The sequence below is a fragment of the Scyliorhinus canicula genome, chromosome 2 (genome assembly GCF_902713615.1).
Source record: "Scyliorhinus canicula chromosome 2, sScyCan1.1, whole genome shotgun sequence".
Classification (NCBI taxonomy): domain Eukaryota; kingdom Metazoa; phylum Chordata; class Chondrichthyes; order Carcharhiniformes; family Scyliorhinidae; genus Scyliorhinus; species Scyliorhinus canicula.
In genome coordinates, this window is record NC_052147.1 from 32,196,678 (window position 1) to 32,209,748 (window position 13,071).

Here is a 13,071-nt window from a genome sequence, read left to right on the forward strand (position 1 = left end):
AATCAATTGAGCAGAAGCTGGTAAATGTGAAAGGATAATATCTTAGCAGTATTGTGGAATAATTAGAATGTGTTCTGTTAACGTAGCTGTGCAGATTACCAACACCATCTACATTCAGCTCAAAAAAAATCAAAAAAAAAGCTTGAGTTTTTAAAGAGAATTGGAGGCCTTTCAATGAAAACATTTTAGAAAACCCAGAAGTGATTTCAATCTGGTCATTGTGATATGTGCATTTTCTCATTTAAAAAAAAAATTATTTTGGACATTAGAAATTTCAGTTGCTCGGAAATAGACGGTGGATGAAAATCTCTTTCTGAAAACTTTCTGTGGGGATGTTGGCTCCTGGGGGAAAATAGATGATCCCATATGGTGAGGTCAAGAGGTTCACATTGAAAACTAGGGTGCCACCTATTGGTATCACAGGGAAAGTGTAACTGGTACGTGTTAAAGGCAATCATGAAAGTTTTAACTCAGATCATCGTGAGAGATGTTTAAAAAAAGAACAATTTGCAACGAAGCACACGACCGGAGTTGGAATGTGAAAATACCTCCACCATAATTTTACTAATAATTAACTCAACTTTTCAGTATTAACTATATAAAAATGTCAATCGCACCCAATCAGCAATTTTGCAGCTATTAAATTAATACATTTATGGGCACAGTGGTCAGCATTGCTGCCTACACCACTGAGGACCTGGGTTCGAATCCCGGCCCTGGGTCACTGTCCGTGTGGAGTTTGCACATTCTTCCCGTGTTTGCATGGGTTTCGCCCCCACAACCCAAAAAAGATGTGCTTGTTAGATGGATTGGTCACGCTAAATTGCCCCTGAATTGGAAAAAAAAATAATTGGGTACTTTAAAAAAAAAAAATTTTTTTTTAATAAAAATGAATACATTTATATTTGGTGCCTAGATTGCAATTTAAGGGCACTTTCTTCAGCACTGGGCAAGTAATCTCTCTGAAATATTTTAATGGGGGAAAATATATTTTCTTAAATGTTAAATATGCCAACATCCTGAAGCAACGGGCTATGTGTACGTGCCCATGCGCAGACCCTCTCCTCATTCTCTCCAGAAGCAATGACCCTTGTAGAATACAGTTGAATGGTTAATCGGCCCCTCATTTCTCACCTACCAGTTTTGCCACCCAGGCCAAATACACCAAGTGAAGCACCGGGAAAATTGCGCCAGCAGAAGGACAACTATTTTGGACAAAAGGAAGGGTTCTAAATGTTGGCAGATTTGGTGGAGCAGCTTTGCCACAACTATCATTGGCAACATAAACAAGGGGGGAGATGCAGAGTATTTCTTTAGTCGCAGTAAGTCATTATGATCAGTGATGGACTGCTGGAAGCACATTCAGCAGTAACTTTGGGAAATTGGATGCACACTTGGACAGGAAGAACTTGGGAGCATCATGGAAAAAAGGAGCAGTAGAGCTACCTGGACCAAGTGCAGTGTGGACACAATGCCCAAGATGACCCACTTCTGTGCTGTATGATCTGATGCTGCACCATTGACGTTTCAGCAATAAGGATCTTTCCATTTATTTATCAATATTGTACTTACAGTGAGATTACTCCTTGGCTCCAGGAGTAGGGACACTTCCATTTCTCCCTCTTGGTTCAGGTTCCTGAGGTAAAACAACTTCTCCCCCATCATTCTCACTCGGTTCATCTTCCTCACTGCATACAGGCGGAATCGGAGAGCATAGTTATGCAGCTCCGCCGGCTCCAACTTGTTGAACCGAAAGGTCTCATTGAAGACCGGCATAGGCCCTCTCTGAATATTAGTTTTTGACCGTTGCTTCTTGCCTGGAAGGAGGACTGTATGTACCTGCCATGAATTAGCTCCACTGCGGTCCTTATCTGGGATGTCCTTTGCGGCAACGACCGTAACTGCCAGTTTATGACTGGAGGGTTTGTAATTGAATGTGAGGTAGAGGTCTCCACATTTTGAAATTGGCTCAGGTGGGTCCTGTGGCTGAGGAACTGCCGGCTTTCCGTCTGCCTCCTAAAGGTGAGGGAAAAGTCTTTGGGTTAATGTACATTTCAGTTTGAAAACAGCGGTGCTGCAAAATTGCTTCAGCGCTTATTATTTTTAGACGTTTTTATAATAGTCCACTATTTATGGCTTGACAGAATCCTCATCATTTTTGCTCCTTTGCTTAGAAGCACTAAAATATGGAACATGCAATTCCCTGAGGAGGTGCACCTAAGCAGGAGGTCCTGAGGAAGATTCAAGGGTTCTTCCGTCATTAGTGCTGCTGAACCAATTTGGTCAGTGTGACAGTGGGAGTCTTCCTCGGCAAGGAGGAAAAAACAAACAAAAGGTCAGTGCACAGTGGGCCGGAGCTGAAAAATGGGAGAGTATATATAGATGGTTTGGCAGTTTGCTAACTGCCTAAGCTTTCACATGAAGGATGGCTACATGGGCAGGATGAAAGGGGGCCAGTGGAACAGCACCCCAGCAAAAGGCAGCACTAGTGGAGCGGCGCAGTGGTTAGCACTGCTGCTTCACTGCGCCAGGGACCAGGGTCCAATTCCGGCCTCGGGTGACTGTGTGGAGTTTGTACATTCTCCCCGTGTCTGAGTGGGTTTCCTCCGGGTGCTCCGGTTTTCTCCCACAGTCCAAAGATCTGCAGGTTGGCTGAATTGGCCGTGCTAAATTTCCCCTTAGTGTCCCAAGGTTAACTGGGGTGACGAGGATGGGGTAAGGGAGTGGGCATGGGTAGGGTGCTCCTTCGGAATGTCGGTGCAGACTCGATGGGCTGAATGGTCTCCTTCTGCACTGTAGGGGTTCTATGGAAACAAGGGGGTCAGGTGGTGGTGGGGTGGGGGCAAAAGGCAACGATTGAAAGAATTCTGACCAAGTTAATGGTCCGGAACTCGACTTCCATTGTCAAACAGTGTAGAACTGGTTGGAGCATTTCTAATAAAATAGGAGGGGGGGATGGGGGTCAAAATACATAACTGTCACTCAGGAAGTAATGAACTAGGGAAGTGTTGGAAAACAACTTACATTAATAATACATTCAGGAGAACCTTGAACTGAATGTAAAACTCAAATTAAAGTGCTGGAACACATTGTTCTTGTGACCCCCCCCCCCCCCCCCCCCTGCAGCAGTCAACGAGAGGAAGCCTTCATTTCATATTCTTCTGGCTTTGATTCAAAAGCCAAGAGAAGGTGAGGCAACACAGCATTAACACACTGTTCCAAAGCTCTGCTCAACACTCACTTCACCCTCCTCCCCCAATTTACCGCACTTAACACCGCAATCACAGAATGGTACTTTTCCAGCATGCTCCATGTTGCTATTGTTCAGCATCTTGGCACAGGATCAAGGCTTCATTTGATATTAAAAGATGAAGAATTCATTCTTTGTGCTTTTTTTTACTATTGCTTCCAATACAAAGATCAAGGATCTGTCTCTATAAATAGGTTTACAGAAGTAATTAGATCAAGAGCCTTGGAGCCATGCATCAGAATGGTATCTGGTTACCCAATCAGGGCACTAAAAATGTGAAGACAGACTGACAAGAAAAAAAATGGTGATCAAATAGCACATGAAACTAAGAACAGCTAATCCAGTGTATAAGGTTACATAGCTTCCCTACATGTTGTGGAGCTGTTAGATTAAGCATTACTTTGTTCACCAGTTCTCACACAGATTCATTCCCACCCCCTTTTCTTTGAAGCGAAAAACGTGGAGCCGGGTTGTAATATAATTTAGTTAAAAAATATATAGGCCGGGATTCGCCCCTAACTGGCGGGGTGGGCCATACTGGCGCCGCGGAGTGGCGTGAACCACTCCGGCATCGGGCCGCGCAGACGGTGCGGAATCCTGCGCACTTTCAGGGGCTAGGCCGTCGCCGGCGGGGATGGCGCCACACCAACCGGCGCCGAAGAGCCTCCACCGGCTGGCGCAAGTTGGCGCATATGCAGGAGCGCCAGCGTGTGCTGGCGTGATCCCAGCGCATGCACAGGGGTGTTCTTCCCCGTGCCGGCCATGGCGGACGTTTACAGTGGCCGGCGCGGAGGGAAAGAGTGCCCCCACGGCACAGGCCCGCCCACGGACCGGTGGGCCCCGATCGCAGGCCAGGCCACCGTGGGGGCAAACCCAGGGGTCAGATCCCCCCCCCCACCCGAGGACTCCACAGGCCGCCCGCAGAGCCAGGTCCTGCTGGTAAGGACCTTCTTTGAATTATGGCGGCGAGACTGGCCGAGAATGGGCGGCCAGTCGGCCCATCGCAGAGCGTCGGATCGCTGGGGGGGGGGGGGGGTGCACTGCCAAAGGCCCCCGACTGGCGCGATGCGATTTCTGCACCGCCGAAAAACCGCTGCTGGAGAATCCCCCCCCCCCCCCCCCCCCCCCCCCCCACACACGGCAGGGGGTCACAGTATCCCACCCATATAGTTTGTCGTTTTTGAACAAAGGGCTCCCAACATTTCCGGGTTGTGTAGGGATTTAGAGAGTCTGCGGTGGCCGCCACCTAACCGGGCCCCGTCTTCCACGTGGGGAACGAACCAGTGGCCTGTCACTGAGCTGGGGGCAGCCTGCTGTGGGTGGCAACCAACACTCAATCTGGCTACACTGAGGTGGCAGCACTCCACAAAGAGTAACCCAGGGTGGCAGAGTTGCCCCTTTATGGCACGTCTACATCAGGGGGTTAGACTTAAGACTTACAGTTGCCAGCACAGCGGCACTGTCTGGAGATATATTTTAAAGAGCATTGGCACGATGGGCTGAATGGTTTCCTTCTGTATGGTATGATTCTATGACAGTGAGTTAATAATTTGAGCGGAACGAGAGGGAGAGAGGGACAAAAGGTATGCCTGTATTTAGGGCAGCAGGAGAGGAGGACTACTAAGAAAACTATTCGATGTTCGATGCCTTGGAAAGATAATTATTCATACCTAATCCCACACTGATCCGACTCTTCCTATTAAGAAGTGATTCAGCATCACTGCAATCAATACAATTTACCCCATCTGGAGGGCCACATTTGCAAGATACTACCTACAACATCCAGATATTATGCACAGGCTTAGCAACATTTTTTCCAGTGTGGGGTGGAAACAGAAGAAAGTTTAGAAGCACAGAATTCCTACAGTGCGGAAGAAGGCCATTCGGCCCATCGAGTCTGCACCGACCCTTCCTAGACTCACTCCCCTGCCCTATCCCTGTAACCCGGTAACCCCACCTAAGCTGCACATCCCTGGACACTAAGGGAGCAATTTTCTTTCTCGTACACAGCTACAAACGAGTCCAAAAAAAAAGTTATGGATCTGTTTACAATTTAAATTCTAGCACAGTTTCAAAATCCAAAAATAGCACCAGTGTGGGTCATTATCAAATTTAATTTTCTCTCTTGTTTAAATTGCCGTGATGATTTCATGCACAAACACCAGGCCCAACTATTCGCCGTCAGTGCACAGGGTGAAGAGAAACAAGCAAGTTAAGGAGAAGAGAGAGAGAGAACAGTACAGCACAGAACAGGCCCCTCGGCCCACGATGTAGTGCCGAGCAAAGATCACCCTACTCAAGCCCACGTATCTACCCTATACCCGTAACCCAACAATCCCCCCCCTTAACCTTTTTTTAGGAAACTGAGGGCAATTTATCATGGCCAATCCACCTAACCCGCACATCTTTGGACTGTGGGAGGAAACTGGAACACCCGGAGGAAACCCACGCAGACACAGGAAGAACGTGCAGACTCCACACAGACAGTGATCCAGCCGGGAACCGAACCTGGGACCCTGGAGCTGTGAAGTAATTATGCTAAACACTATGCTACCGTGCTGCCCCAAGGAGCAATTAAATTAAGATGGGCTAGAGAAAGGTGGTATTCACTAAATCCAAATCAATCACATTGAATCTGTGCTCAGATGTTCTTGCCTAAATAAGAGAAAAGTTGAGTGAAAATAGGACTTGACACACATCTCTGAAAAGAGTTCAACTCTTAAAGGTGTTACCTCAGGACTCCAGGCTGAAGAGCTATCTGTTTGGTCATTTCCTTCATAGGCCTGATTATCGAAGTTGGTCTCTTGCTCGGGACCTCCCTCTTCGGTTTGCTGACTCCCATGATTCTTGTCCAGAGCTCCAGCTGCTTCACCTGAGGCCTTTTGATGACCTTCTCCGCCCTCAGTGCCTGAACCCACAGATAACTGATCTTCTTGATAAGAACAATTATCCTGGATGCTAAGCTGCTGTTGTTTATCTATATCTAAACAGGCAAACGTGAAAGACTTTTTAAAAGCAACATGACAGGCAAAGAGACACAATGACAGGGTCAGGAATCAGTTGCATTACCTTTTAATTGCTGGCAGCTCACAAAAACATGAAGCAAGATAATAAAGACGTCGCTTAAACAATTTACATGAAGTGTTTCTCAATTGCACTGGTTCTGATTTGAACCAAAAATCAATATAAAAACCAATGTGGGGCTACCTCATGCAAGCATGACAGAATTGCGATTTAATATTATTAATAGAAGTAAGGATTTCATGCAGTCCAGCCTTTTTTTTTTTGCCCTTCTGCATTACATCTCTTAAGTTAGAGAGAGGCTCATTGCTGGGGCAGGAGGAATATGGAAAAAAAAGGAAAACACATTCAAGGTTGCAAGCTGCAAAGGAAACCAGCACAGGGTTCATCATCTAGCAATCCTGCAAGCCATGCATGGTACCTTCTACTTCAGAGGCTTCTGTGCTGAGCTCTTCGTGATTCGAAGTTAAACGATTAAATTTCTGCCTACGCTCTAAACCCGCCTTCTCTGACACTGTAGAGCGGAAACTCTGGGACCTCGACACAGAGAATTCAAACTGTTTAATCACTTCCTCATCGCTGTCTGTGGATGTAGTCAACTCCTCATCATCCCCATAACTGTTCACTGGGGAGAGAAACAGAATATATAGACCGTGGGCATTTTTCTGATGAAAGGTCTTTTTCCCTGTAGAGAACAGTTATTCAATAGCAACACAGATCAACAGGCCTGCAGTATCAGACTGGTTATGTGTGGGGGCACGTGGAATGTTTATCATGAAAATCCATATTGTTCTTACAGTTGTTAAACAGTACAAGTATCAGACTGAAAAGGAATCAGCTTTGCTGTTTGGCGATTAATGAAACTCACTAACATCTCTGCAGAAAGCTGTTTCAGTTTTTTATAAAGCAATTTAATATTAAAAGACTCATTAGGGAAGAACAGTCCCATAACGCTGCTTCAGAAGCATAACACAGACTTACATTGATTCTTTGGGGGCAGATAGTACTTTCTTCATTATGCTCACTGTAAAGTGCTGTATGAGCCACAAGACGTAGAACTCCATGACTCAAGCACAGAGCCCCTAGAAGCAACTCTGTGCAAATGAATTTCTCCCCCCATTGTCACCTTAAGATTGTGTAAAATTACCGTGATATATTTCTATTTCAGATCCTCTAATATACAGCCCAATATTTTGATTATGGCCTTATACACCTGTTGGAGTGATGGGTCAGCAAGCTTGACCCTCCAAGAGGTTCGAGCCTCACACTGGCAGCAATAGAAGGGGCATATCAGCCATTCCGCCCGATTTTGCGCGTGACTTGAAATGGCCCTTACTGGAGGAGAAGAGTGCTGGTTTTCCAAATACTCATTTAATTTTCATCTTTCTGCGACAAAGATATTTCAACATCATTTCCAAATTTAAATATCCATATGCTGCGAGAGACATTAGGAAATATCTTCTTCCTTTCTGAAACACTGCAAAGCTGCCTATGCAGTTGTCTTCCATATGTGGCCACAGCATGGAACCATAGAATCTGTACAGTGCAGAAGGAGGCCATTTGGCCCATTGAGACAGCACTGATGCTCACCCTACCTAGGCCCACTGCCCCATCTTACCCCTGTAACCCTGCCTTACCTGTACATCCCTGGACACTAAGGGGCAATTTTTATCACTGCCAATCCACCTAACCTGCAGATCTTTGTCCTGTGGGAGGAAACCGGAGCACCCGGAGGAAACCCAAGCAGACACAGGGAGAAAGGGCAAACTCCACACAGTCACCTAAGGCTGGAATTGAACCATGATCCCTGGTGCCGTGAGGCAACAGTGCTAACCACTGTGTCACCCATCTGTTAAAGATGTAGAGGAGGATTCTCCAAAATGGAGCCCAAGTGTTCGCGCCGGTGAAGGATCGCTTTTCCACGCCTCACAGGCCGCTCCCCGGCCCTTCGCGCAGAGTTCCTCTTGTCCGCGACCAGGGGTGAACGGCGGTCGTATCCGCGCGGCCGCTCGGCCCATTCGGGCCGGAGAATTGGCAGCCCCACCAATTCCAGCGGCCCACGCCACATCAAACACGCCGGTGCAAATGGCGCCGATTCTCCGCACCTCGGTGCATCGTGGCGCGGGGCTCGGAGAATTGCCCCCATAGAATTGGGGAAGAATAAGACTGGATGCAGTACTCCACGTGGTGTGGTATAACCACAGCCATGGCACATGCAGAATTACCTTTTCCCATACCTGTGTCCTGATCTCTAATACACAGCCCAATATTATGTTCACTTCACGATTTGGGAATTTGGATTGATGTATTAAGTGACTTGTCCACCCAGTATCCGGAGATGCCTCCTCTGCAATGGGTTCTCAATGAGTTCATGTCCTCTACTGTCATTCAGTAAAATCCCATAACTATCCTTTTACCTTAATAAAACCGCACCCGCCAGCAAGCCCAGGGCCTCCAAATCATCCTGATTACACTGCAGTTCCTTCATTAGCTATTGTCCCCGCATTGACATTATTGACATTAAACTTAAGGCTGTTTCGATTTGACTTCACATTTGAAATAATTTATTTGAAAAATAATCATTTGCGGTGGTCCTTAATATCAATGAGTGAGTTCCAGCTTCATAATCCTTTGTTTATTTTGTTTTAGTTATTTTGTTTTGCACACAATGATACTTTGACCCCCTCCCAAACTTTGACCCCCCCTCCCAAACCAAACAGTTGGCCTTATATTTACAGGTAAATTGCAATACGTCATTGTATCCTTCCCCGTAGCGTACTTCAAACAACCAGCTCCCTGTCACGCACCTTTCTGAGTACTGCTACTTAGGGCAGGATTTTCCCTTTTTTTTTCTGGTGAGAAACAGGAGAGACTCCCGCCAGTGCCCGTGCCGGGAAAGCTCACCGTATATTTAGCCTCCTTCGCAAATGTTTCTTTCCCACATGAATCGCTTGCCTCCGATACTGTTGCCTCAGAAAAACTTGGTGGGGCACGATTCTCAGGGACCGTTCGCCGTGGACATAAATTCCGTTACGGTCACAAACTCTCGCAAGAGGGCCACAATGGGATTAGCGGCAATGAGATCTCAGTTTGAGATCTTCCCCGCTGGCGACATAATCAAGTTTCTGGGCACAAACCCGATTTCCACGAATTTGAGAGCGCGATCTAACGCTGCACCCGACTCAGGGCGCAGCATGGCCGGTAAATCTCGCAAGAGGCCTCTCATGAGATTTTCGCGGCTCGTTACGCCTCACAAGATCGAAAAAGGGATCTTGTGAGACGTCGCAATCCTTATTTGATAAATTTGCAGCTAGTCTCACTTTAATATGCTCTCGCCGGATCTACCTGAGGTGTTGGGATGGAAATCCTTCGCCTTGGAGACCCTCCCCCCCCCCAAGCCGGGTGCCGTTTAGCACTGGTCCTCACAGACGGGGACCAGGCGGAATGGCACTTCGGGGTGGTCTCCCAGGAGATCGGAGGCCCCCAGGTGGTAGGTCTCTGGGTGGGGTGACACCCTGGCACTGCTAATGTTGCCGTAGCACTGTGGCACTGCTGGCCTGGCACCCTGGCACTGCCATGGGATTGAGGGTCGAAGCTAGGCAGTGTCCCACAGCACTGTTAAGGGGAAGTGCCAGGGGACACTGAGGCGCATGGGGCGCTAGTGGGGAAACCCTTCTACATTGGGGGAGGTGGGGGGTTCCCCTTATGTTTGGAGGGGAGGGGAGAAGAGTAAGTGCTGGAGAACTCATGGGTTGTGGGAAGAGAAATGAGTGCCCCCCGATATATCCATGATTGAAGGGTTGTCCCGAATCTTGTGGTGGGCATTCTCCATGGCCGTGGGGAGATGGGGGGGGAGGGGGGGGGGGGGGGGTATACTTTTAGTGCAGATTGGAATGACCTTTAAAGATGGTGCCCCAATCTGTGTAGCTGGCTTGCAGCTCTATGAGGCCCCGCCCTGCCAGAATGACGGTGCTAAACACGCCCATCGATTCTTTCCTGACGGAGCGTCAGAAGATCTGGACAGAAAGTCTAGTTGTGTTCCTGGGGAGAAACACACTGGTTTTCAGTCAAAACCTTACAATTTAGGGCAGCACGGTGACGCAGTGGGTTAGCCCTGCTGTCTCATGGCGCTGAGGTCCCAGGTTTGATCCTGGCTCTGGGTCACTGTCCGTCTGGAGTTTGCACATTCTCCCCGTGTTTGCGTGGGTGTCACCTCCACAACCCAAAGATGTGCAGGGTAGGTGGATTGGCCACGCTAAATTGCCCCTTACTGAAAAAAATGAATTGTGTACTCTAAATTTATTTAAAAAAAACACTTTGCCATTTTTTTAAAATTCCGCCCTTAATCTGAATGGGGCAGTCCTTTTAAATACCTCCCCAGTGCTAGTTCCAAGTCCAATCAGTGGGGGTGGCTGCCAGAAGGATTGCACCACATTTTACAGAGGGAACCTTCACCAAACCTCTCAATGGGGGTGAGCAGAGGTGGGACACCTTGTACCCACGATCACGCAGATGTCCATCCAGCATTGTGACCAACCCCGCTTGGGAGGCTAGGCCCCGATTGTCAGTGCTAGCTCACTCCATAATAGAACAGCGGCTGCAGTGTTGCAAGGAGATGAATGACCTTCCTCTTACAACCATGGTAAACCCACCTCCTCCTGTCTCCCTCATCACTCCTTAACACACCCTTCATACCTCCACGGTGATCTCACTCCCACCCACCTCACGGAGTCACAGCACTCGTCATGCTCCGCCACCCCCCAATCCCCTACGTAGCACCGGTGCCCCTCAAATACCCACTCCTATCCCATGTATTCCACACTTCATCCCCCATCTGATGTGGCATGACTCTCGCCTACACTCATCCCATGTGTCTCATTGCCCAAGAGCGGGCACAGCCAGCCATAATGATGCTGGAGCTCAAGACTCTAGCTCCATTTGAAGACTGAGCCCTTGGGCTTGCTGGTGAGGAGCAGGGCCACTCCTGTGCAGAGAGCGACGTCGGGGCAAAAGAGACAAGTGAGAACCCTCAACACATCCAGCCATGGTGCAAACCTTAAATGAATGACCTTGTTCCTATCAATGTTCCCGTGTCCCACATTAATTCCGTCTCCCTTCCACTGCAGGTCAATCAGCAGACCAGCCCAGATCATCTTTGGGGCCCCTGGACACCACGGACCCGAACAATCAGATGCAGACATCTCGGAGACCTGCAGTGAAGCATTATCCCACACTCTCCACCTGTGCAGATACTCGCACCTCAGTGTTCTTAAGTAGTAGTAGTCGTAATAATAATAATAATCGCTTATTGTCACAAGTAGGCTTCAATTAAGTTACTGTGAAAAGCCCCTAGCCGCCACATTCCGGCACCTGTTCTGGGAGGCAGGTACGGGAATTGAACCCGCGCTGCTGGCCTTGTTCTGTTTAGCCCACTGTGCTAAACCAGCCCTAGTAGACAGGCTCTTGGGTAACTCACTGGTGAGCACCTCACACCTGATAATCCACAGCATGTGGAGGAAAGGACATCTCAGGGACCCAGCACTCAGAGGGATGCTGAGCCCGATGATGTGCCCCTGGGTCTAGTCATTCCAGAGCTGCTGGAGCTACAAAGGCAGAGTCGCAAGCATCAGGAAGGGATGACCGCATTCCTCCTCGGATTGCAAGGGCGACTGGAGGAGTCCCATCACCTTCAGTCCGAGGAGATGGTGTAGTTAGTTCGATGCAATGAAGCCAACATTGCGAGGGTGGGATCCACAGTGGAGACCTTGGCACAGAAAATTCACTCCGTCAAGGAAGGAACAGGGAGCTGTGGCCTTGAACTTCCATACAGCTTCCATACAGCTCATACACTCTGGCTTCAAAGTGCTGCCTGAGTGTGATGGTCGATTCTGACTGCAGTCATCCTCCTCTTGGTGTGAGGGCCTCCAGGCCTCCTGAGGCTGGAAAATACCCCTTGCCAGAACCCCCTACTCAGCCCATGCAGCCTGGTATCTAATGAGACCCCATCCAGGGACTTCACAGTCTCGACCCCCCCCCCCTCCATGCTGACCCTATGGATTCATCTGTTCCCACCCACTTTCCAGCTGCCACTCTTGTAGGGCAATCCCTCAGTGATGATATCACCACAAGCCCAGCAAGAGGGACACGGAAAGTGGTGCCCGCATACCAGCCACAGACCCCTTTGCACCTAGAGGCTTCCAGCCTTGAAGGGCCACTAAGACTGGTGAGATGCCAATACTGAGCCACCACTGAAGCACAACCGAGTTCATAGAATTTATAGTGCAGAAGGAGGCCATTCGGCCCATCGAGTCTGCACCGGCTCTTGGAAAGAGCACCCTACCCAAGGTGAACACCTCCACCCTATCCCCATAACCCCGTAACCCCACCCAATACTAAGGGCAATTTTTGGACACTAAGGGCAATTTATCATGGCCAATCCACCTAACCTGCACATTTTTGTGACTTCTCAGGACATCTCAGGGATCCAGCACTCAGAGGGATGCCAGCACCCAGGACACTGCTGAGCCCCAGACCGATGATGTGCCCCTGGGCCTAGTCATTCCAGAGCTGCTGGAGCTACAAAGGCAGAGTTGCAAGCATCAGGAAGGGATGACCGCATTCCTCCTCGGATTGCAAGGGCGACTGGAGGAGTCCCATCACCTTCAGTCTCAACCTTCAGTTGAGAGTTGAACTTATCTGGGTTGCCTGCGTCCTTTCCACTGTCCCCTCTGAAATTGACACCCTGGAGGGTGATGGTGACCTGAGCGCTCCCCTCCAATATCACCTTCCAAGGTGAAGTA

General features: G+C 48.7%; 1 protein-coding gene across 5 annotated transcripts in view; it reads right to left on the reverse strand.

Moving 5' to 3' along the window:
* Positions 1 to 13,071, reverse strand: part of syt16 (synaptotagmin XVI) — a 231,687-nt gene that overhangs the window by 17,253 nt on the left and 201,363 nt on the right. For 3 of the 5 annotated variants that reach the window (XM_038775393.1, XM_038775384.1, XM_038775364.1), the window contains 3 exons: positions 6,693 to 6,896; positions 5,983 to 6,233; positions 1,573 to 2,016 (listed from right to left, as the gene is read on the reverse strand). In XM_038775393.1, the coding sequence (XP_038631321.1) occupies positions 1,573 to 2,016; positions 5,983 to 6,233; positions 6,693 to 6,896 (899 nt within the window). The remainder of the gene's footprint in view (positions 1 to 1,572; positions 2,017 to 5,982; positions 6,234 to 6,692; positions 6,897 to 13,071) is intronic. The other 2 variants (XM_038775403.1, XM_038775375.1) reach the window with 1 other exon arrangement.